We start from the raw sequence: 22,871 nt of genomic DNA, 5'->3' as shown, positions 1-22,871 counted from the left end.
TCCTAAGCTGTAGCAAATACATCCTAAAACCCAGGGACCTAAGAGTGTTGGTTGTCTAGGGTGTCTGAGTGTCTCCCCCACTGAGATGCGGTTTTCAGGGGATGCATAATCTCCCTCCTCTTCCACTAATGCTCTTGTCTCATCATGGTAATCAGTGTTCCCACGCCTCATCCTCATCCTCGGTGTTCAACGTCCTCCGCCCCCCCCCATCCTCAGTGTTCAATGTCCTCCGCCCTCCCCCCCCACTGTTAGTGTATCTTCTAGAAGCAATTAAAGCTTAATGTGTATTTACCAGTGTTAAGGACAAACAGAAAAGCACAGAAGCAACCCTCTGTAAGTCTCCAGGGACCTGAGAGCAGACAAACATTGCTTTTGCTCCACAGCTGAAGTGAAGGCATTTTCATTTTTTTCATGGTCTGGCAGCAAACTGCTTGACCTTCCTAGCTTGCTACAACTTTTTTCATACAAAGAAGTAAGATTGTGGTTAACTTACTATTAACTGACTGATTCGTTCAATAATTATTCTGCTAAATCGAGTACTTAAAAGCCATTTAAGACAATAACAAAAAGCAAAAAACAAAAATCCAAAGGTCTATATATGAATCCCCTGAGAACCATTTTAGTAACCTGTGAGTAAAACTCTCTTCCAAAACTATCCAACTAAGGCTAGGGAGGGGCCTGTGTGGTGCTTCACCTGTATGAAGCCCTGGGTTTAATCCCCAGCACAGAAAAAAAAGCTATTATCATTATCATTATTATTATTTCGCTTATGAGTTCTATTATCTATATCTCACAAGCAACTCCTAGTTTCGCTCTAAGCAGTTTTCTTGTGAAACCAAAGGGTTCACTGGCCTGCTAAGGCTTTTTACATGCCAGGGTGAGACCCTGGCTCCCTAGTCACCTATAGGGCACGCTAGTCACCTTTGGGGCACGCTAATGCTCATTTATCTTGCTTTTTCTCATACACCTGTGCACGGGCGGTCTCCATGACAGTGAAGGGGCTGAATATTTTTGGAACACAGCAGGCCTCTAGAAATCCCTGTTCTTGCTGAGCGCATATCTCCCTACTAACACATGTCTAACTGCTGGCGCTGACCACTGTGTCACAGCTGAATTTAACATGGAGACACTTGCTATCGTGTTGTTGTTGCTATTGTGGTCTATTAAAATGTACACCCATTGTAGTGGAAGGAGCTGGAGCTGATAAACGTTAGAGAAATTAGTTCTTCCTATGTGGTATATAGGCTTAAACTTATAATTTCAAATGTCTGATTAAAATAAGAGTTATTTGATTGGGATGCCTCGAGTTTTTGCTTCTTAGCCTTTGTGGATCTCAACCTACAAAACACTGTAGAGAAGCTGGACCAAGATCTCGTGGAACTTCATTTCTGCTGTGCCCCCAAAAATGATGCTCTAAAGTTGCCCTGGAAAGATCTGGATGCTATGACATGTGGAAGGCTCGGAGCCTAAATTAGGGCACGTCTCCTGCTTGGCAAAATTAACTCAGGAGACTGTGAAACAGATACGCTGTAGGGCAGCACAGCGGCATGACTGGGGAGGAAATGGTCAGAGAAAAGCCACAGGCTTTCCATGATGCTTTGCTGTAGTACATTTCCTATGAAGTCTTCAAAATATTAAGACCTGTCATTGTCCTAATTTCCACTTTTCGATGAATTTTTCATCTGGTGCTTATCCACAGATCTAGAAGATATATAAACGTGTTTCAGAAAACAGTGCCAAGTTGAGACGTAACTAAGAATCCACGAGGCCACTGGATTTTTTTAGGACTATATTCATTTTGGCTAGGAAATAAAGGATACTCAGTACCCCGCAGAAATAAAGACACCAATCAAGAGCGAGCGATGAAACAGGAAGAAGGGGTTGTTTATTTCAGTAACTACACCTCTGCCAGCAATCACAGGACCAACCGAGGGGAAGGCTAAGCAATAAGACAGCCTCCAGAAGAAAGCCTCGTTCACATTTTCAGTTATTAGTGGAGACGGGGTCATTTCACTTCCTTAACGCAAAACAATCATTTTCATGATGGCATAATAATAAACAAGTACTTCAGTACTATTCAGTATTCAGATACTTCAAAGGGAGAGATTCCGACAATAGTATCCGAGGCTTCTGAGCATGAATCTCATCAGTTCGGAAATATTTTTCTAACTGAGTTATCTTTCTAAGGGGAAAAAAAATCCTGAAGTTCCAAAGGTCAGGGTACTAAAAACCAAGGAGGAGCGTGGAGAATGGTTTTAGTTTCTACTTTTATTCTAAAATACAAAGACTCCTTTGGGTGTCAACATAACTCCTTGATGTATTTTTTGTCTCTAAATTCCTAATATTAAAGTCGTAAATATTAGCCCCAGCTGCCGACATCTGATCAGGACTAAAGAGCACACAAAGGGGGTGTTTTAAAAGGCTTTCTGCAGCATGAAACCAAACTGTGTCTAAGTACAACGGCTTCTGGATTACAAAGTTTACAAAGCATCTCTATAATTACGTCTCAAAAGGCCAAAATGGATGCCCAGAGGAGGGAAAGGGGCAAGAGAGCTGTCAGGAGCAGTGCGCCAGCTTAACTGACAGGTAATAACGTGGACAAGGTTCAAACTGAGAGACGGCAGTTGAGATGGAGTGGGGAAAATACTGGAATTCAGTCCAGCAGAGTCACAGAACACCGCCTCAACCTTGCATCCCCTCCAAAATGAAACAAAGCTACATCAAAACCGCCAGTCACTCAAAGAATCCAAATCCCCGTTTACTGGACCATGGATCCGGAAGGGGAGACTCCAAGAGTAACACAGAGCTTGGTGGAGAAGCGCCCCATGTATGTGCTGCGTACGCCCAGCACCTCCTCTGCACATAAGGCATTCCATACTTAAGGCTCTTTCTAGAATTCTAGAATTGGGGATCAAGGGTGCTAAGCACGCTGCAAGACGGGGAAACCTAGTGCCATGGAGTTTTGAAAAGGCTGACAGAAACGCAGCTTTCTAGACCAGACACATCTGTGCCTTAATCAATCCAAGTACCTTAATTCTTGAACAAAAATTAAGCTGAGATTTCATTGTCTCATTTATAAAGGCGCTGTGACATCCTTTTCTTTAAAAAAAAAAAAAAAAAGAAAGAAAAGTCAAATGTTTCCAATTTAAAAAAAAAGAAAGTCTTGTCCTTGACAATACTCAGCAGTAAGGTGGTCAGATGCAGAGTGAGGAGTATCAGCGTCTGTCTGGGTGCAGAAAGAATCACAACAGGGCGGGGGGAGGGGGAGTCACTGCTGGCCTTAGTTAACCTTGAACAAATTAACAAAATCCATGATTAATAAAATGTGTTCACTTTGCATAAGGCATTTCTACCAGAAGCAAGGACCTGGTGAACCTGCTGGTCACCTCCCTGCCTGTGAGGGTCAGGGCTAGGCTGGAACCTGCGTCTACTTGAGCAGGTTCTGCAGCATGGCTGTGGCATAGGTGGGCCGGGCCTGCCTGCTCTCGATGGCGCTCTGAAGGTACTGGATGCCTCCACAACGCTCCCAGATCTCTTCAAACTGTCTGGGCAAGATCTCAGCACCGCGCTTGCGCGTCAGACCCGTCTCCTCCAGATTCAGCTCACACATCTCCATGTCATCCTTGCCTGCAGAAGGGAGACACCACAAAATTACCGTACCTTCGCATAGCATTTTTATGGCTGTTTTATGAACACCCGACCATCCTCATGTGTTTGAGAACCTGTAGCTATTTCTCCAAGATGGAAATCCGCTACCTTTCTCCAGAAGTCGCTTACGCCTGCCCCCAACTAAGGACTCTTAAAATGAATAAAGCCCATCACAGAGCAATCATCAGGGTTAATACGAACTCTGTATGCCCTCAAAGCTAATACAAAACTTAGAACACTGCACCAAAGGCAAGTTTCTTGGGACCGATTTTTATGTTCGCTAAACAGGCATAAAAAAAAAAAAATTGCTTTTTAAATCAGTTCCTCTTCCCTTAACTGAAGATGAGAGAGACTGGAGTGCGAAGGTCAGTCACTCAATTCTGAAACGCAACGGCTGACGTAGTACATTATATATTAGACATCACATATTAGAATGTTTCATCGGAGGATTTGCCATCCTTTTTCGTTTGGTTATTTTTCCCCTCTGAATTATACACACCAGCTACAAGAAGGATGGGTGGCTTGTCAGGGTGTAGCTCCATCTGCCGAGCAATCCACGGTCCGTCAAAGTGGGCATACCACCAGCCCTTCTTCTTGTTCTGCGGGTCTTTGTACTGGTCAGCGGGGCGGATGAAGGGGATGCGGAAGAAACGCTGCTGTCGGTTCATCTCAATCTCCTGCTGCCTGGCAGGAAGCTGAGCTGCGGGGTTCTGCTGAGCTATTACACAGAGCAGGCAACGTTCCACCAGCCACCCGCGGGGAAAAGAAAACACACGTTATTCCTAAAATACACCAAGAATTTTTTAAGAGGGGAGGGGGAGAACAGAGGCTCCTACTAGTAAACTGAAAACGTTAGTATTAGTTGCCTGTTAATGAATCCATTCAGAGTGAGATTTCTTACAACTGTCTTTGACAAAAGATGTTTCTTGGTTCTATGCATGTGCATACATATGCATATTCAAAGCACTCGCTGCATACACACGCACACACACACACACACACACACACACAAATTATTGAGCACAAATTAGTGTACTCATGGTATATAAACATACAAAGAGGCATGGGCATGTGCACAGTACACACACTCTCAAGTATTGTGCGAATACATGGTTATATACACACGTATACTCTCAAGTGTTGTACACATGTATAGTACACACATGCTCAAGTGCTGTGTACATGAATGGACACATACAAACACACTCAATCATTGTGCACACACATTTAAGCATTTTGCACATGCATAGTACACACACACATACTCAAGCACTGTGCAGAAACACAGCACACATGCTAAAGCTTAGTGCATATACAGAAATATGGTGCACACATGGGCACCCCAGCTGCTACCACCACCGCCATCACCACCACCACCACCACCACCACCACCATCACCACTGGCAACAAAACCTTTACCAGATTCCCACAAATGACTTATCAGTAACCCCAAATTAATTCACATAGCAGGCAAGTTGTCTAGAATTATTTTTCCTACAAGGATTTCAGGTCAAATTTGAATAATAACTTACATATGACTACTTAAAACTAAACAAATAGAAATTAGAAAGATTTGTTCGTTTAATTGTATTTTCCACCAAAAGAGAAGTTTATTTACAATTATCCTCTTTTACCAACTTTGGGGTTTCTTAAGGCCAAAATAGCGCAGATCCATTTAGAGAAACTTGCTCCCAAAACACCGCACAGAATAGTATGACCCTTTCCTCAAAAACACGACTTACTGCAAAGTGAGATTTCTCTTGACTGAAATAAGTGGTTTAGGACATAATATATGGGCTTTCTTACCCTTAGAAAGAAATAATTCTTCCTTTTCTGCTAGTCCTAGACCTTGCCCGATTCAGTACTGAATGGCTGGACTTTTATTTTATGTGCAAATGTGAGCACATTCCCTGGAGTACTGACTTTATACCCTGAGCAGGTGAGGCTGTGTGTGTGCTCTGTATTCTTAGCATCGAAAGTGGAACAGTTTACTGCAGTTCCAGGAACCTCGATGTGAAAAACAAAGGGCACCGGTGAAAGCGGATCCGACGCAACCACGCACAGCTCGTGGCTCTCCTATGAACTTTCCGGAACACCAAAAGGATGATAAACTCCTACTCTGGTTTACACCCTCAAGAAACATCGACAGCTTTCGGAAGGTTAGGTTTATTTATTCGCAAATCAGAGAAAGCAACAAGCACTTGAGGAAGCCACCCAGGCCTAGGACAGAACAAGGAGCTTTGTTAGTGAGGTTAGGAGCTGCATGGCCCTTAGCACCGAACTAGATACCGGTTTGTCCCTCCCTGTACTGGGCAACTCAGTGGTGACACCTGATGTTTAAAAACAGCTGGTTTACAAAGTGAATTCCAAACCCTACCCAGAGTGAGACTCTGGATGGATGGATGGATGGATGGATGGATGGATGGATGGATGGATGGATGGATGGATGGAAGGGTGGATGGATGGATGGATGGATGGATGGATGGATGGATGGATGGATGGATGGATGGAAGGGTGGATGGATGGATGGATGGATGGATGAATGGATGGATGGATGGATGGATGAATGGATGAATGGATGGATGGATGGATGGATGGATGGAAGGGTGGATGGATGGATGGATGGATGGATGGATGGATGGATGGATGGATAGATGAGTGGGTGCATGGGTAGGTGGGTGATTTACTAGGGCACTACAGTTTCTATTCGCTAACTTATTTGGTAAAATATTTTCCCCCTGAAGTTAACGCATTGAGTGAAATTAAGAAAACGAACTTTTTGATAGCCTTGCTATCAATACAAGAACATGGATTTTCTTGAAAAGAGTTAAGAACTTCATTTAAGTTAAAAATAAAAACAGACATTAAAATATTGATAATAATCTTAACAAGCTGCTTTCATCCCCTCGTGTCCCCTCTAAAAGTCAGGGCTCCAGAAACACAACCTAGCACTCGGAAGGCCAAGGTCGAAGCATTGAGACTTGGAGGAGAGTCTGGGATAGATACACCGTGAGGAGATGCCTCCGACCACAGAATAAAACTACAAATTATAAGAAGCATGTGGAAAAATCAAGCCCAACAAGTTGGCAAAAATAACTGAAGTTCTTAGCTCACACTCCACTCGTTCTAGGGACATACTAACAGGGAGAGGTGACCTAAAGTTTTCAAGGTATGAAAAGACTGTCACAAGACTGTTATCCCCCGTTCCCCCAGCAGGGGTCACACTAAATGTGTGCATCTTACTACACTGAACTCAAGTCTCCATGGACAGAAACACAGGAACCATCTCAAGGCAGCCTCTGCAATCCGCACCTAGGAGTTAATCTTTCTTCTAGGTCAGCTGGGAAGTGAAGACAGCATTTTGCTACAGTAAGAAGTGTGCACGGCCAGTTTTAAATGAGTGAACTCGGTCGGACGACGCCATCGTGTGGTCAATCCTTGTTCTGCATGCATTTTTTTTTTTAATTGAGAAAATGTATCACATCTCGAGTTAAAATCTATTTTAATACAGACGGGGCGTCTTTGGTGTTCAACTCCACGTACAATGTAGCAAAACAGTGTCTGACAGAAAGTTAGTGCTCCAGAAGTAGCTAAGCCCGTACAATGTAGCAAAACAGTGTCTGACAGAAAGTTAGTGCTCCAGAAGTAGCTAAGCCCTCTTCCAGTTAGCGCGTGAGTTACCACCCATTGACTTACGTGAATTGTTCAAAAATGGTGCAAAATCTGTGAACAAATATTGTATATTGAAGGAAATATAAAAATGCCAAAGCTGTTAAGTGAGCACGTTCCTAATTAATAAATCCATCCTATCAATTGAGGTGGTGACCAGCATGCAATCATATGTCTACCAAAGAGCTCAAAGAACTGTCCATAGGAAATGGCGCTCTGATTTTAAAATGATTTTTTAGAGAGCATAGAAGAAAGAAGGAAATGAAGAACAGGATGGGGAGCTACTTTGATTAATTATATTTTAGGAAATTCTGTTTCAGGTGCAGGTGAAGAGTACCGAAATTTAAAAATTATACTTCATTTATAATTTGGGGACATAAAAACTGATGATAATAAACAGTACTGTCTTAACACGATCAACATATTCTAATCTCTTCAAATTGCTTAACTCTCAAATTTGTGCCATTTTTAAGGAACCTGAATTAAGTGATTTCCAAAATCATAATTTGATACCATTACAAATATTCACTGAGTAATTTAGGAGGGCCAAAATCACTTATGGAAAACTCCTGGAGTGATAAACGAGGAGAGAGCACACTCTGTGACCCAGATCAGGAGGCGCAGCTATTCTTTTTTTTTTTCTTTTTTATTGGAGATTCTATGTATTGACATTTCAGATGTTATCCCCTCCCCCCTTCCGCCCCCCTCCCTAGGGGGACTATTCTTATTCTTAAGAGGGATACTTCATCGCTATAGAAATTTGCTGTGGTTTATCAGCTATTACTCTTTTACTCGAAGACATCAGGTTTTATTTTTGTGAATCACAGTGCCCTGGTTTCAACTCATTATATGAGAAAAATACACAGAGAAAAGCAGGATAAATACTTCACAGGCGGAAATATATTCTTATCCCAAAAATACCTCATAATCAAATTAGCTGAAGCTTGACAAACTTTATTTGCATAAAAAATTCTAGTTTTTTTTTTTTTTTTTTTTTTTTTTTACTCCTGGATAAAACTCTTTGGAAATTTTCCTGACATAATACTGTACTTAACAGTAGCAAGTTATTATTTGCTTCATTTGGGGACAAAAGTAGACTTTTTCTTTAAGTAGCAGTGTTTGAATTAAAACTACATGAAATATTTGTAAGTCCCCTCCATTTGTGGTGGACTTATTTAGATGTGTAAATTTTACAACTCGATGAAGACCTGTCATGCTAAAGGTGACCAGAGAACATTTACAGCTAAGACTAGAGCTCAGAGGAAGAGCCCACTGTTTTCCCTGCATGTCTTCTGTAGTTTGTTTATATACAAATCACTGTCTTTCGTGTTGCTCTCAATCAACTCTTTGCAGACACTGAGAAACACTGAGGCCCTACCATTTATCTGAATTTTATCAAATATTGCTTTTATTTCCTTGGGAAGAAGTGAGAATTTAAAACTACACCGAAGAACCGAAACTCCAGGCACGGGTAAACGACATGCCCATGTGTGGAGAACACAAGACACCTGCTGTCACCTTGATGCTAATCTGAATTAAGAAAAAATTATGATGGCAAAAAAGGACAGGACCAAGGAATCCAGTGAAATTCCGGTTGCTGCTTTCGATCTTAAAAAGCTGAATCTGAAGAGATTCCCCAATGATTATGAGCACTGGCTGATCTTTCAACAGACCCAGCTCCAATGCCCAGCCCACCCAGAGCAGCTAACAACCATCTGTAACTCCGCTTCCAGGGATCCAACGCCTTCTTCTGGCCTGTGCGCATGTAGGGCAGACAAGCAAAATACACATACACAAGTTAAAAATAAATCTTTTCAAAGAACTGAAAATCTAGCTCATACTGCCTGCCATCTAAGCCAATGTGACAGTCTGCCCAGCTCCAAGGAGTCTTCCTGGTTCCTGTGGTTCTGCATCTAGGCAAAACTCAACAGTATCATAAAGTAAAATTTGCAGTGACCCTTGTTTAAGTAGGACAACTGCCACGGTGATGGAAAACACAAGCTCCAACTCCGTTCTTTTTCGAGGCTATGATCCCATCCCAGAATGCACCAGAAGGGGTGTATGCCTCCATATTAAAAATATAAGTATAGTTGGTTATTTGGGGGTCTACTCTAAAAACTGACCTCAGTTAAATTTCAAAATGAGGAAAATTTTAGAAGATAAAAAATAAGAGCCTTCTTAGCTATGTAAAAAACTAGTGTTCATATGTAAGCTCATGAGCATACAGAGAGAAGTGACCTACATGCATAATGACCTTCACCTTTTCATGTGTAACCCTTTGTGTTTGTGTTTGGCCTTTTTTGAGATGCTGCAGACAGCACATGCCAGGCAAATACTGGACCCAGTATAAGTTATCTTCATGTAATACGTGTGTGTGGGTGTGTGTGGGTGTGTGTGTGTGTGTGTGTGTGTGTGTGCGTTCACGCACACGCACACGAGTGTGGCTATATACTTGGTATTGTACAACTTCAACACAGACAAAAGAATTCTTACCTTTAGACTTGGCTATAACAAGTAAATTCAATGTATCATTCAATGACACATGACTTGAAAGATCTGTGTCCATAGAAAATGCTAAATATGACAGGTAATGATTGTATCATACTCACTAGATCACAGTAAGAGAACTTTATGTTGACTATTTTACTCAAAAAAATTACGTATAGCCACATGCATTTCTATGTAGTAGGAACAGTGGAAAGTGCAGAGTTGTTTTTACCATAATCAGTGACGGACTTGGGAGCGCGCTGCTCTGTTTCCGTATTTCTCTTCTTGTTCTTGGATTTCCAGGCATGATACACTTTCAGTCTCCTGTGAAATTCTTCTCTGCAAGCTGCCAGGAGCTCAATGTCTATTGATTACATAGAAGGAAAGATTCACATGCTACATTATTCATCTGACATGAGTCGGTGGCATAAACAGGGTGGGTTTCGGTTTATAGGACAAAGCAACATAAGACACGCGCTTCGTGGTCACTCTCACGTCAGTTTGTCACTCACAGATTACTGCCCTAGAGCGCTGGCTACTCAAGACCTCTGGGCTAAACAGGCATTTTATATTTGAAAAAATTGAATCAGAAAGGCATTTTTTTAAAAAAAGAAGATGATTAATGTGCTCAAACAGGAGCAAGAGGTAAATGCAGCACATTTTTTTAACATTTGTAATACGCTGGACTCAGCGAGGCAAGAACACAGTGTCTAAGTAGGATGCTTCCCTTGCTAGACAGTGTCCTGAACGTTACACACTGTGTTTACACAAGGCCTTAATTAGGGACTCTGGGTGTTGCGCCTCATACAACTGCTCTACTGGGGGGCATTTAAAATTAGATTATGGGGCTGGAGAAAAGGATTAGCGATAAGAGCACTGACTGCTCTTCCACAGGTCCTGAGTTCAATTCCCAGCAACCACATGGCGGCTCACAACCATCTGTAATGGGATCTGATGCCCTCTTCTGGTGTGTCTGAGGACAGCTACAGTGTACTCACATACATAAACAAATAAACCTTAAAAAAAATGGTTACATTGATGTTTATTACTCTAGATTCACAGAACAAAAGATACAGATATTCAATTCCTTAACCATTATGATTAGCATTAGAAGAGCCAGTCACTAATATAACCCGAGTTATGATTCGTATTTGGTCCTTTTCTGTGACCTAGGTAAGAGATGGGCACATACATTTCATTAATAATAGCAATGTGGTGGTTAGTTCCAGCTGTCCACATGAGGCAACCTAGAGTCACCGTGAAAGAGTGTCAGTGAGGCACTGTGTAGCCCAGGCCAGTCTGTCTGCGGACAGACCTGTAGGAGGTTCACTGGTCTGTATTAGTTGGAGTGAAGAAGCCCAGCCGACCGTGGGTTTGGACCAGGGGTGTGTAGGAGTGGAAAAGCAAGGTAAGTACCGTGCATGTACTTTTTCTTTCTACTCTTGATGGTGGATGTGACCAACCGCATTAGCCTCCTTGTCTTCCATTCTGATAGACCTTGACTTAGGAGCTACAATAAACCCTTTCTCCCTAACATCCTTTTTATCAGGGTATTTCACACAACAGACTAGAAAGGGAATACATGTCTTTCTTTTGATTTTGTGACTAAACCGTGTCTTCACTTTCAAGGGAACAAAGAGTAACAAACACACTGGTTTAGATACTTTGTTCACATGAATATATACACACACGTGCACTTGCCCATGCACTCACACATGCATACACATGTGCCACCCCAGGCTAGAATACACACACACACACACACGTACACTCACATGTGCACACACACATACCACCCCAGGCTAGAATACACACACACACACACACACACACACACACACATGTGCACTCACACATGCATACACATGTGCCACCCCAGGCTAGAACACACACACACACACACACACACACACACACGTGCACTCACATGTGCACGCACACATACCACCCCAGGCTAGGTGGCTATCTTCATGGCTGTTGGTAGGGTCTCCATACTCCTTATCTTCCCCGTGCACTTACCGCAGGAAGTGTTGATTGTGTCCCTCAGTTCTGCGTACTTCCATTTACTCAGGTCATGTTTCTTGGTACCCGCGGCGGCCTTGGTAGCCTGGACGGCAGGACCTCTGGAATCACAAATTCGAATATTTAAACAAGGAATGTTTAGCAGTCATGAGGCAGGCACTTAGAATCAAGTTTCATGATATATTTTAATTCCAGTGTGACAAAGGAAGAGGTTAAATACATCAGATTTCAAAGGATGGGGAAAAGGAACACAGATGCTGTAGTAAATAAACACTGGGGGTCTAAAAGCCTGTCTCTTGGGTATCAAACAAGTAAACCCCCAGCCCCACCTCCACCGTCTTCTACCTGGAAAACTTTCCTTTAAAAGGGACAATGAAGGTGAGCTACCTGAGAACAAGTGTGTAGCCTCTCAGCATTTTATACTTTGGAAGAATAGCAGGCCCAGCAAATGCCCACGTTAGAGACACTTCCTGTGAGTAACATTATTGGAAGAACACCTTAGAAGACACATCGCCCTTCTTGGGCTCTTTTCCTTCTGATTACTTATTCTATACTATTTCATATGTTTGCTTTTGCTTTATCTCACTATATTACATCATATCTTATTTTATTACCCTCCCTTAGAAACCTGTTTGCTCTTTAATGAGAGACAGAGAGAGCTGGATGGGAGGAAAGGGAAGGAGGGACTGGGAAAAGTAGAAAAATAATATATCCATAATCAGGATATAGTATTTGGAAACAAATATATTTTCAACAAAAAATCATTTTAAAAAATACATCACCTTATCCTGAGGTGATAAAAATTACATTTTCAATATTAAACCTAAAATGAAGTAAATAAGGTGTCTTTGCCTCTTTTAAAAGGCTATGTGTGTATTAGATTACACACGACATACTTAAAACTCTTTACATGGTGACCATAATATATTGACTAATGAATAATAAGTAGCTACTTAATCCTTTCTGCATTTATGGTTAACATCCGTATGACTGCAGAAGCTGAATTGTACCGAGTTGCATAACTGCATAACGCTCTTCATTCCCAACTCCTTAGCTCAGAGTCAGCTATAAACTGCAGAGCATACTGAGATGCCCAGCGGGAGAACAAAGGTGTGTCAGCATTTGCAGGAGAATGCATTTAACTGGAAATAATCCTATTAATCAAATAAGATCAGTCTCAGAAAGACTAGTGTCACATTTTCTCTTACTTTTGACTTCCAGCTTCTCTATAGATAAAGTTATGTATGTATCTATGAAATGAAAGTAGAAGTTTAACTGTCTGGGGGGAACAAGGATGAACAGGAGGGAAAAGCAAATAAAAGTGTGAGTAGGACGTTGCAGTTGTGTGAAAATGTCCTCATGAAACACACACGTGTACAGTGAGGTGTACACAGTAAATCTGCTTAAAGAGTCAGCTACGCGTGCACACGGTCTATCATCCTTACCAGTGCATTATTTTAAAGCATATGGAAACGCTCTTTTCCACATTGTTGAACTGCCATTCAATAAAAATCACTCTTCCCCTACTCTTTTAAAAATGTTTCGAGGGCAGTAACTGAAAATTACTATGAGTTTTCCTGTTCTTTCTTGAAAAAGAAAGACAATTTATATAATACATAGTTTGATAATCAAATATATGAAAGATATCTCTAGAGTGGAGGGTGGGGTGTGTGTGTGTGTGTGTGTGTGTGTGTGTGTGTGTATGTGTATGTGTATATGTGTGTGATGCTTTGATAAGTTCTAAAGAAAAAATGAATTCAAATTATTCTTGCATAAAATGTGAATGTAGGGCTGGAGAGATGGCTCAGTGGTTAAGCACACTGACTGCTCTTCCAGAGGTCCTGAGTTCAATTCCCCAGCAACCACATGGTGGCTCACATCCATCTATAACAGGATCTGATTTGATCTTCTGGTGTGTCTGAAGATAGCTACAGTGTACCCATATAAATAAAAATAAATACATCTTTTTTAAAGAAATGCCACTGTAACAACATTATCTTTTTATTCATATTACTAAGCCTGCTAAAAATGTATACGGAGTTAGAAGTAGTAAATGAACTCAATGTAGGTAAATGCTTCCCTTCCCATATCTGTATCATTAAAATAGTATGATAAAATAATCTACTAATTAACCTTATCAACAAGACAATCATACAAAGTATACAATTAAATAGTAATAGAAATGACTTGATTTTTAAGACCCACCACTGACAGCACTTTTTATTAATGTTGTAACTTGAAAATTGTCAAAACATTATTGATTCAAAGCTACTTCTACAAATTATGGACTAAGGCTGGAGACCTGGCTCAGCCACTAAGGCTAGGCTCATAACCAAAAAGCCTGCCGAAAGGCTTTCTCTGGAGATTCCTTTGCACCAGTGGGTTTCAAACTAGTGTTCATGTTTAAGATCCCACTCAGCTAGGCACAGCGCCCCCCCTCCCCCGAATGAAAGGGAGGTAGCACTCCTGCCCCCAGGGGAGTTTCAAAGTACTCATTCCATTGGGGTGAGACTGAAGAGCACAGCCCAGCAGCAGTGAAGAACTTCCCCACCCCAAGCACCAGCTTGTCCTCAGTGAGAGACAGGGATGAGAAGACTGTGCCTTCTTTCTGTAGTGGCCGCATTCCTCATACAGAAAGGTTACGTGAAAGGAGAGTGAGCCATTCAGACAAAAGGTTCTAGTCCAAATCATCAAAAGGAATTTAAAAATAGGATTTCTGTAGTAAACACTTATTTCTGCAAATACAGTGCACTAACCTACTCAAAATTTCTGACATTTCTTTGGCCATTTGTTCCCTACAAGAAAAAAAATGTAATACAACACAGTTATATATAAGACAAGTCACATAAATTGCTTAAAGGATATAAAAATATAATTGATCTCAATATTATCAATATTATACCTATTCAAAATGATTTTACTTTATGAAGGATCCATTAATGGCACGCTTTTCAGTAACTCTAGCCATAAAACATGGTGAGGTCGAGTTTCAAGTTATCTGAGCACAGCGCTATGACAGGCTAAAAACCCTCAGATAAAACTTCATGAAGGCCATGCTTCAGTGGTATGTTTTATGTGCACACTATAAATAGCATGCTTTAAATGCATGCAGGAAACTTGGCAGGATATAGGTGCTGCTCACGGACTTTTGGACATTAGTTAGATGAAGCTTCGTGGTGGTAAGCCAAGCTGATATGCTTAGATAACACTCTAGAGATCCTCAGTCCCAAACCAAAGCATATATTTTAAAAGTAAAAGAAGAAAATTAGCACAAACACTTGTCACATGACATGCCTGATGTCATCTGAGCTTGCAAGCATCAGAACACCTGCGGCTGCTTCCCGTTCTTTAATTACTTGGGAGACTGTCACTTCTCCGTGGAATGGAGTGACAGTTTCACCGGGTTGGCGAAATCAATACCTTTTTACTTCATCCCATCCCTGTCCTTTGCTCTTTCCCTCATAATTAATCACTTCATATATGTTGTATTCATGTAGCGCCAGCAACCACAAATCCTTTGAATCAGTTTTTTAAAAACAAATCAGGAGTTAAAAGGATGGAAATGTTGGCTGTGGGTACGGTTTTCTGGGTGCCTGCAAAGAGCTGGAACTCTAAGGGGTAGGGGTTTGCATCCAAATATACAATTTATATATACTTGTACATGTGTATGTATATGTATTACATACATATTGATTCACTGTATATATTAGACAACACTGTTGCTAGGAGCTGTCCAAGCAAATACAGTAGAAGAAACTAACTGTGCAAAAGCTCACCAGCAAGGATGAAATCCACAAGGAAAACTATGCAAGTATAATCTAATAAAACAGTCTTTTCCACAACATACTATCAATCTCTACTAATACTCTCTGTTTATCAGCAATTTGTAACTTCCTAATGGTACAATTTTTAAAGTATACTACTTTACATTTTAAAATACATTTAGAAAATGTAAACTGTCACCCAGCCTTAACGTTTCTGTCTGTTATTAACATCCCCTTTTCTCCTAAAGTGCCTTCTATCTGTGTGCACACAGCAGGCTCCCGATGAGCTGAGTAGCTTTTCGAGGTTGTTGATCAGTCGGTCTGCTGATTATACAGAGATGTCTCCTAATGCTTCAGCACCAGGAGACAAGCTCTGCCAAGTCACTCTCCTCCCGGACCCTCACCAACACCACACCGGATCGTTCACTGTGCCCAGCTGGTCCGTACATCTGGGGGCTTCCTGCAATGCCTGCGGTCACACGTCAACTGCAGTGTCTGTTTATTAAACTCAATGGCAACTCTGAAGTAGTTGTACTGAAGGGACAGTAAAGAGTGCCCACTCAGCAATTCTCCCAAGCTTCCGGCTGGTGCTAAGGTAATAGCAACACAGGGAGCTCGCATTCCTCCTGCCTGGTGAGGTGTTGGACACAGAGTCCCTAACAGAAACTGTCCTCAGGACCTGTCCTCTGACCCACGTAAGACCAACATGTTTGCCAGACACACCGAGTGAAGCAAACGCCCAAATACACTTTCCCATGTAAATCGTTGTACATGTTAATGACATATTTTGCATAATCTTAATGCACAATTTTTAAATATATAATCTTCGTGCAGATGCAAACATTGTGTAACTGGGAAGACACTTCGTTTTCATCTGAAACTCTTAAGAGAGTCAGCTGTGCATGCTGCTGTGGCGTGACCGCTCATGAGACAGCGCTCTCCGATCAGTTTGCATCTCTAGCTATGGTGTTCATGGTGATTCTCTGTGTACGCACAAACATCCAATTACTGGGTCGTGTCTTCTACAGCAACTATGCAAGCACCACAATCAGTGCTTCATTGTGAATGTCCACATTGCTTGTGAAACACCAGCTCTAGAAGCTGAAGTCTAACACAGTCGGAAACTAGCTTAATGCTGTAAAAATTTGGGTAAATTTCAGGCTATATAAATATCTCTAAATATTCCATACAGGTATACAATGTGTTCTCTTATTTCCCCAGGGTTACTAAAATACCCTCTCTGTGAGGAGACTTGTAATGAGAGAAGCATTCCATGTAAACTTCAGGTAGACACCCATTGCACATCACTAGAACTAACTATAGCATACTGGAGTAAGTACTTTACTGATGTTTATCTATTCTCCCACTCCTGGTCTCAAGGTGTGCATTTAAAATACATAAAACGAGTTGTTATTAAAGCCGAGACCACACGGGAAAGAAGAGCGAGTCACGGCTGCCACGGCTGAGCAGCAAACACTCCCCTACGGCAAGGACAAGGAGGTGAAAAGACGGTAATTCCATTATTATCTTTTCCTAAAACAAAGCGGTGTAAAATTTACTCCAATTCAGGAAGTACTTCTTGAATATAAACCCAATCTTTAGAGAGACAAAGAGAAATGACATACGGTGTCATTTGGGGTCTTGTTCCGTAAGTTCTGTGAAAAGAATATGTTTTGGTTAATATCACCACCAGCTCTGAATTGTCAAAATCTCAATTGTGTGAATTTGTGTTCTAATTACTGGTTGATTTAAAAGTACAAGTTATCTGGAATCAACATAAGATCATTAAGACTTTAATGTGTCTTTTTTTAATTCATTGGAAGGATTTTCAAAATAATAAATTAAAGAGAATTAAGAAAAACTAAAGAGAACATATATTAAGATTAGAAAATGCAAACATTCATCTGCTGTGAGATTTGGTGTTAGCAGAAATTTGATGTCCCTAGAATTTTGTGCAATTTGAAGTTATCTGTTTGTATCAAGGATCATAAGTGTAATGGATTAAGATGATGTTTAAAAACATACTATACGTCTGAAAAAAAAAAAGGTCTTACTTAGAAGTTTCTGGACAGGAACTCGAGCTGCAAAGGGAACTCATAAATGTTTAGTACAGCAGAAGCCATGTATTTATCAGATACATTGTGCATGTAGTAATTACAGCCACTTTCATACATGCAGTTCTAGCCAGATCATTTGCAGTACCACACACTTTCATATGCAGTGCAGACTCCAGAGCTTCTCAAAATAATCATATGCTGGAAAAACTTGTGATGACAAATGAACAAAAACCATCTTTGCGGCTAAATAAAATCTAACATCTAATGGCATTACGGTTGTCGTTTACAGGCCAACAGCGCCATCTAGTGGTTATAATGTGATATACTCTGGACACTGCTCTGAAAACCAAAGTTAGTCTATGCCCACCTCTCATTGTATAGAAAGCGTACATCTCTCACAAATTTGTTAAATGAATATTCAAAAATAACTTTATATATTCTAAAAATACTCAGATGGCAGACTTTTCCAAAACTTGATGCAAATATTTAAAACTTCCATGCTCGTCCATACCATACTATCTAGACATAATTCAGAATCTAGGGAACCGAAACACTTCAGTAAGATTGGCTTTCCTCCTTTAAAAGGACTCATTCTTATTCTGAGGCACGAGCAGGTAAACTGCATTTCTCTGTCTTAAGAGTGCAGCGTGTTGCTTCAAATTTGCATTAGAAAGCAACAGACGTGTGCATCACTAGCTTCTATGCCGGTGTTTAACAAGTATTTGGAAACTACGTTTCTACCCCTTACGCAATGCCATTAAGAAATTTCAGAAGAAAGGCTGAGTTTTACTCTTCGCAGAACAACCATTACTGAAAATGTGGGGTTTATGTTTTAACAGTTCAAAAACCAAATGGAAAATCCGTTTGTTTTATTCATCCGCGTACAAAAGTAGGTCCAACTAACTTTAGATGGTTTTACATCAAATACATCAAAACCTCAAGAGTAAGAAGACCCTCTCCTCGTCCTTTTCAAATGGAAACAACAAGCAGATGCTTAAGAGAGCCCAAGACAGTGTGACCCGGAGCCCAGTACCTTCGGAGCGCCATGTCACCCTGAGCCTCATCGCTGATGAGCTCGGACTCGTTCTGGGCGATGCGCAGGGCCAACTCCCGGTCCCTGCACTCCTGGGCCAGGACCGCCTGCTGCTGAGACTCCTCCTCCCGCTGTCTGGCCAGCTGCGCCTCCACCTCAGCCTGCAGCACAGAAAGCCACAACTAACCAGCGCTCTTGGTCTTTAAACTTATTACCTCAACTCTTTTGATAACTTCTGATTGAAAGTCTATTTTATTGGATGTTAGCTTGATTCTTGGGACCATTTGCTTGTAAAACTTTTTTCCAGCCTTTTACTCTGACATACTATAATGTCTGTCTTTGTCACTGAAGTGTGTTTCTCGTATGCAGCAAAATGCTGGATTCTGTTTGTGTGTCCAGTCTGTTAGCCTATGTCTTTTCACTGGGGAATTGGGGCCATTGGTGTTGAGAGATATTAAAGGCCAGTGATTGTTGGCTCCTGTTATCTGTGCTGTTGGGGGTGTATTATGTGTGTGTGATTATCTTCTGGGTTGGTTGTGAGATGATTAATTTCTTATGCTTTCTTTTGTGTAGCAAATCGATAAAAGAGCTTCTGGGGGAATCACCATCCCTGACCTTTAACAGCACTGTAAAGCAATAGTGATAAAAAAAAAAAAAAAAAAAAAAAAAAAAAAAGCATGGTATTGGTAGAGAGGAATACAGGTCAATCAATGGAATAGAACTAAAGACCCAGAAATAAAGCCACACACTTATGAACACTTAATTTTTGACAAAGAAGCCAAAAACATACAGTGGAAAAAAAGAAAGCATCTTCAATAAATGGCTGGTCTAACTGGTGGTCTGTATATAGAAAAATGAAAATAGATCTACATTTATCACCTTGCACAAAGCTCAAGTCCAAGTGGATCAAGTACCTCAACATAAAACCAGATACACCAAACAGATTAGAAGAGAAAATGGGAAAGAGCCTTGAACTCGTAGGCACAGCGGGAAATTTTTTGGACAGAACTTCAATGGCTTGAGCTCTAAAATCAACAATCGATAAATGGGACCTCACGAAACTGAAAAGCTTCTGTAAAAATCAGCAACCTATATATTGGGAAAAATGTTTATTAAGGGCTAATATCCAAATTAAGGGCTAATACCAAAATATACAAACAGCTCAAGAAATAACCAAACAACCTTATTTTTTAAATGAGGTACGGAGCTAAACAGAGAATTCACAACAGAAGAATCTCAAAGAGTTGAGAAGCACTTAAAGAATGTTCCAAGTCCTTAGTCATCAGGGAAATTCAAATTAAAATGACCCTGAGATTCCACCTCATACCAATCAGAATGGCTAAGATCAAAATCTCGGGTGACAGCAGATGCCAGCAAGGATGCGAAGAAAGAGGAACACTCCTCCATTGTTGGTGGGATTGCCAACTGGTACAACCACTCTGGAAATCAGTCTGGTGGTTCCTCAAAAAATTGGAAATAGTTCTACATGAAGACCCAGCTATACCACCCCTGGACATCTACCCAAAAGATGTCCCACCATACCACAAGGACATATGCTCCACTATATTCATAGCAGCCTCTGAGATAACTCAGAAGATAATCATAATAGCCAGTAGCTGGAAGCAGCTCAGATGTCCCTCAACCAAAGAATAAATACAGAAAATGAATGTGGTTCATTTGCACATTGGATTACTATTGAGCTATTAAAAATAAGGACATCGTGAATTTTGAAGGCAAATGGATGGCAAATGGATACCCCCAGTGAGGTAATCCAGACCCAAAAGGACATGCATGGAATGTTCTCACTGATACGTGGATATTAGTAAAAAAAAAAAAAAGCACAGAAAACCTAGGACACAGCCCACAGACTGTAAGAAGTGTAACGAGCAGAAAGGTCCAAGTGAGGATGCTTTAATCTCACTTAGAAGGAGGAAGAAAATAGTCATGGGAGGCAGAGGGAGGGAGGGACCTGGGAAAGAGAGGGGAGGGACTAGAGAAAAGGAGGAGCAAAATCAGGAATGGGGTTGATAGGAGAGAAGCCCAAGGGGCCAGGAGAATGAATGGAAACATGCAGCTGTATGAGGTGAAGGATGGGGGACCCTCCAGAAATTCCCAGAGACTTTGGATGTGATAGAATCTCAGAGTGACCTTAGATGAGATGCCCAACAGTGGAGAGAGGGAACTCATAGAGCTCACCTCCAGTAGATAGGCAGGGCCTCAAGTGGAGGAATGGCATTTCCAACCCACAGTCAAAATTTCTGACCCAGAATTGTTCCTGTCTAAAAGAACTTCAGGGACAAATATGGAGAAGAGGCTGAAGGAAAGGCAGTCCAGTGACCAGTCCAACTTGAGATCCATCTCTTGGGATTTGGGGAGACATCAAGGCCTGACACTGTTGCTGATGCTAAGATATGCTTGCAGACAGGAGCCTGGCATGGCTTCCCAAGCCCCAGTCTCATCTCACATTTAGCCCCTGGGGCAAATCAATACTATCTATCCACGCTGGCAAACCAGGATATTGATTTCCTGCTTTCCTTGCTTAGAGGCCTCTACTTGAGAGCAATTCAGCCCAGTAAACACACCTGGATCCTCTTCTCATCGTCTTCCCGCTTCTTTCTTTCCTCCTCTTCTTGTTTTCTCTTCGCTTCCATCTCTAGTTTCCTAAGAAAAGGGGAGAGAGCTCTTCAGAGTTTTAACAGACTATGAAATCTTTCAGAAGATAGACAAGCCATACATAAACAAGCACCAGAGAACAGCAGGATAAAGCCATGTTAGCCTCAGACCCCTTACGTTATCAGTCTGGTCCAAACGACATGAAGTTTAACCCCCCCAAACAATAAAGCTAATACCATCATCTTCCAGAGCATTAAGCCCTGCTAGACTAACTTGGCAGTGATGAGTTCACAGTCAAAGGAAATGACGTCGGTGTATAAAAAGGCAACCAGGATAGCCATGTTTGCAGACACACTCACAATAACCAGGACACAGAGTCAGCCTAGGAGCAGAGCTGTGGATGAAGAATGAAATCCTGCTGTCCGCAGCAAAACGCATAGAAGTTAAGGGCACTGTGTTAAGTGAAATAAGCCAGACTCAGAAGAAACACGAGAACCATGTGTTCTCACTCATGTGAAACTTGAGGAAAAGAGAGAAGTGTACCTGAAAACAAATCATGATTCCATGGACCCTGAAGAGCACTTGCCAGGTGAAAAGATAGGGAGAAGAGAAAAATGGATGGGTCCCTCAAATGCACTACATACGTATGCTAGTATCAAATGAATCCAGTAATATGCACAATTAATATGTTTTAGAGCAAGAGGGAATTTTCTAGGCAGGTGGCTGATGCTTATAAACACAGCACAGAGAGGCAATGGAAAAAGAACTGCCACACAGTGGAAGGCTGCAGGCTTCAGCCTATGTATGTATGTATGTATGTATGTATGTATGTATGCATGTATGTAATCATGCATGAATGCATGTAAGCTTATGTATGTATGCTATGTGTATATGCTTGTATGCTTATGTATGTGTGCATGCATGCATGCATGCAGGTATGCTTATGTATATATACATGCATGTATGTAATCATGTATGAATGCATGTAAGCTTATGTATGTATGCTATGTGTATATGTTTGTATGCTTATGTATGTATGTGTGCATGCATGTTTATGTATGTATGTGTGCATGCATGCATGCAGGTATGCTTATGTATATATGCATGCATGTATGTAATCATGTATGAATGCATGTAAGCTTATGTGTGTATGCATGTATGCCTATGTATGTATGTGTGCATGCATACTTATGTATGTATAAATGTATGCATGTATGCTTATGTATGTGTACATGTATGCTTATGTTTCCTTATGTATGCATACATGCATGTATGCATGTATGCTTATGTTTCCGTATGTATGCATACATGCATGTATGTGTGTATGTATGTATGTATGCTTATATAACAAAACAAAGGTCACAAGTTGCTATCTGACTTCCACATAACACCATGGCAAAAAATTTACACACACACACACACACACACACACACACAAATAAATATAATAAAAAATTTCAAACTTTGGATTTTTATAGTTTTTAGATTTTTCAGATTAAGAACATCCAACCTGTACTTAACTACTCCATATAACTATAGAAAATGGGCATCTAATTTTTTTAACCTTATCCTAAAACT

The 22,871-nt window shown here is 41.0% G+C and overlaps 1 protein-coding gene across 4 annotated transcripts in view; it reads right to left on the bottom strand.

Annotated features, from left to right (window-relative positions):
- Positions 1-1,922: 1,922 nt before the first annotated feature.
- The window catches only part of MYO6 (myosin VI), a 131,524-nt gene continuing 110,575 nt past the window's right edge, over positions 1,923-22,871 (bottom strand). The window contains exons 27-34 of one of the 4 annotated variants that reach the window (XM_080934709.1): positions 21,263-21,341; positions 18,681-18,841; positions 14,583-14,621; positions 11,824-11,927; positions 10,037-10,168; positions 7,345-7,371; positions 4,148-4,366; positions 1,923-3,627 (exon numbers count right to left, since the gene is read on the bottom strand). In XM_080934709.1, the coding sequence (XP_080790835.1) occupies positions 3,428-3,627; positions 4,148-4,366; positions 7,345-7,371; positions 10,037-10,168; positions 11,824-11,927; positions 14,583-14,621; positions 18,681-18,841; positions 21,263-21,341 (961 nt within the window). In that variant the 3' untranslated portion in view covers positions 1,923-3,427. The remainder of the gene's footprint in view (positions 3,628-4,147; positions 4,367-7,344; positions 7,372-10,036; positions 10,169-11,823; positions 11,928-14,582; positions 14,622-18,680; positions 18,842-21,262; positions 21,342-22,871) is intronic. The other 3 variants (XM_080934710.1, XM_080934711.1, XM_080934712.1) reach the window with 3 other exon arrangements.

Source organism: Micromys minutus (assembly GCF_963924665.1).
Source record: "Micromys minutus genome assembly, chromosome: 21".
Lineage (NCBI taxonomy): Eukaryota > Metazoa > Chordata > Mammalia > Rodentia > Muridae > Micromys > Micromys minutus.
The sequence above is the reverse complement of the archived record's forward strand: the minus strand, read 5'-3'. Positions and strand labels throughout refer to the sequence as shown.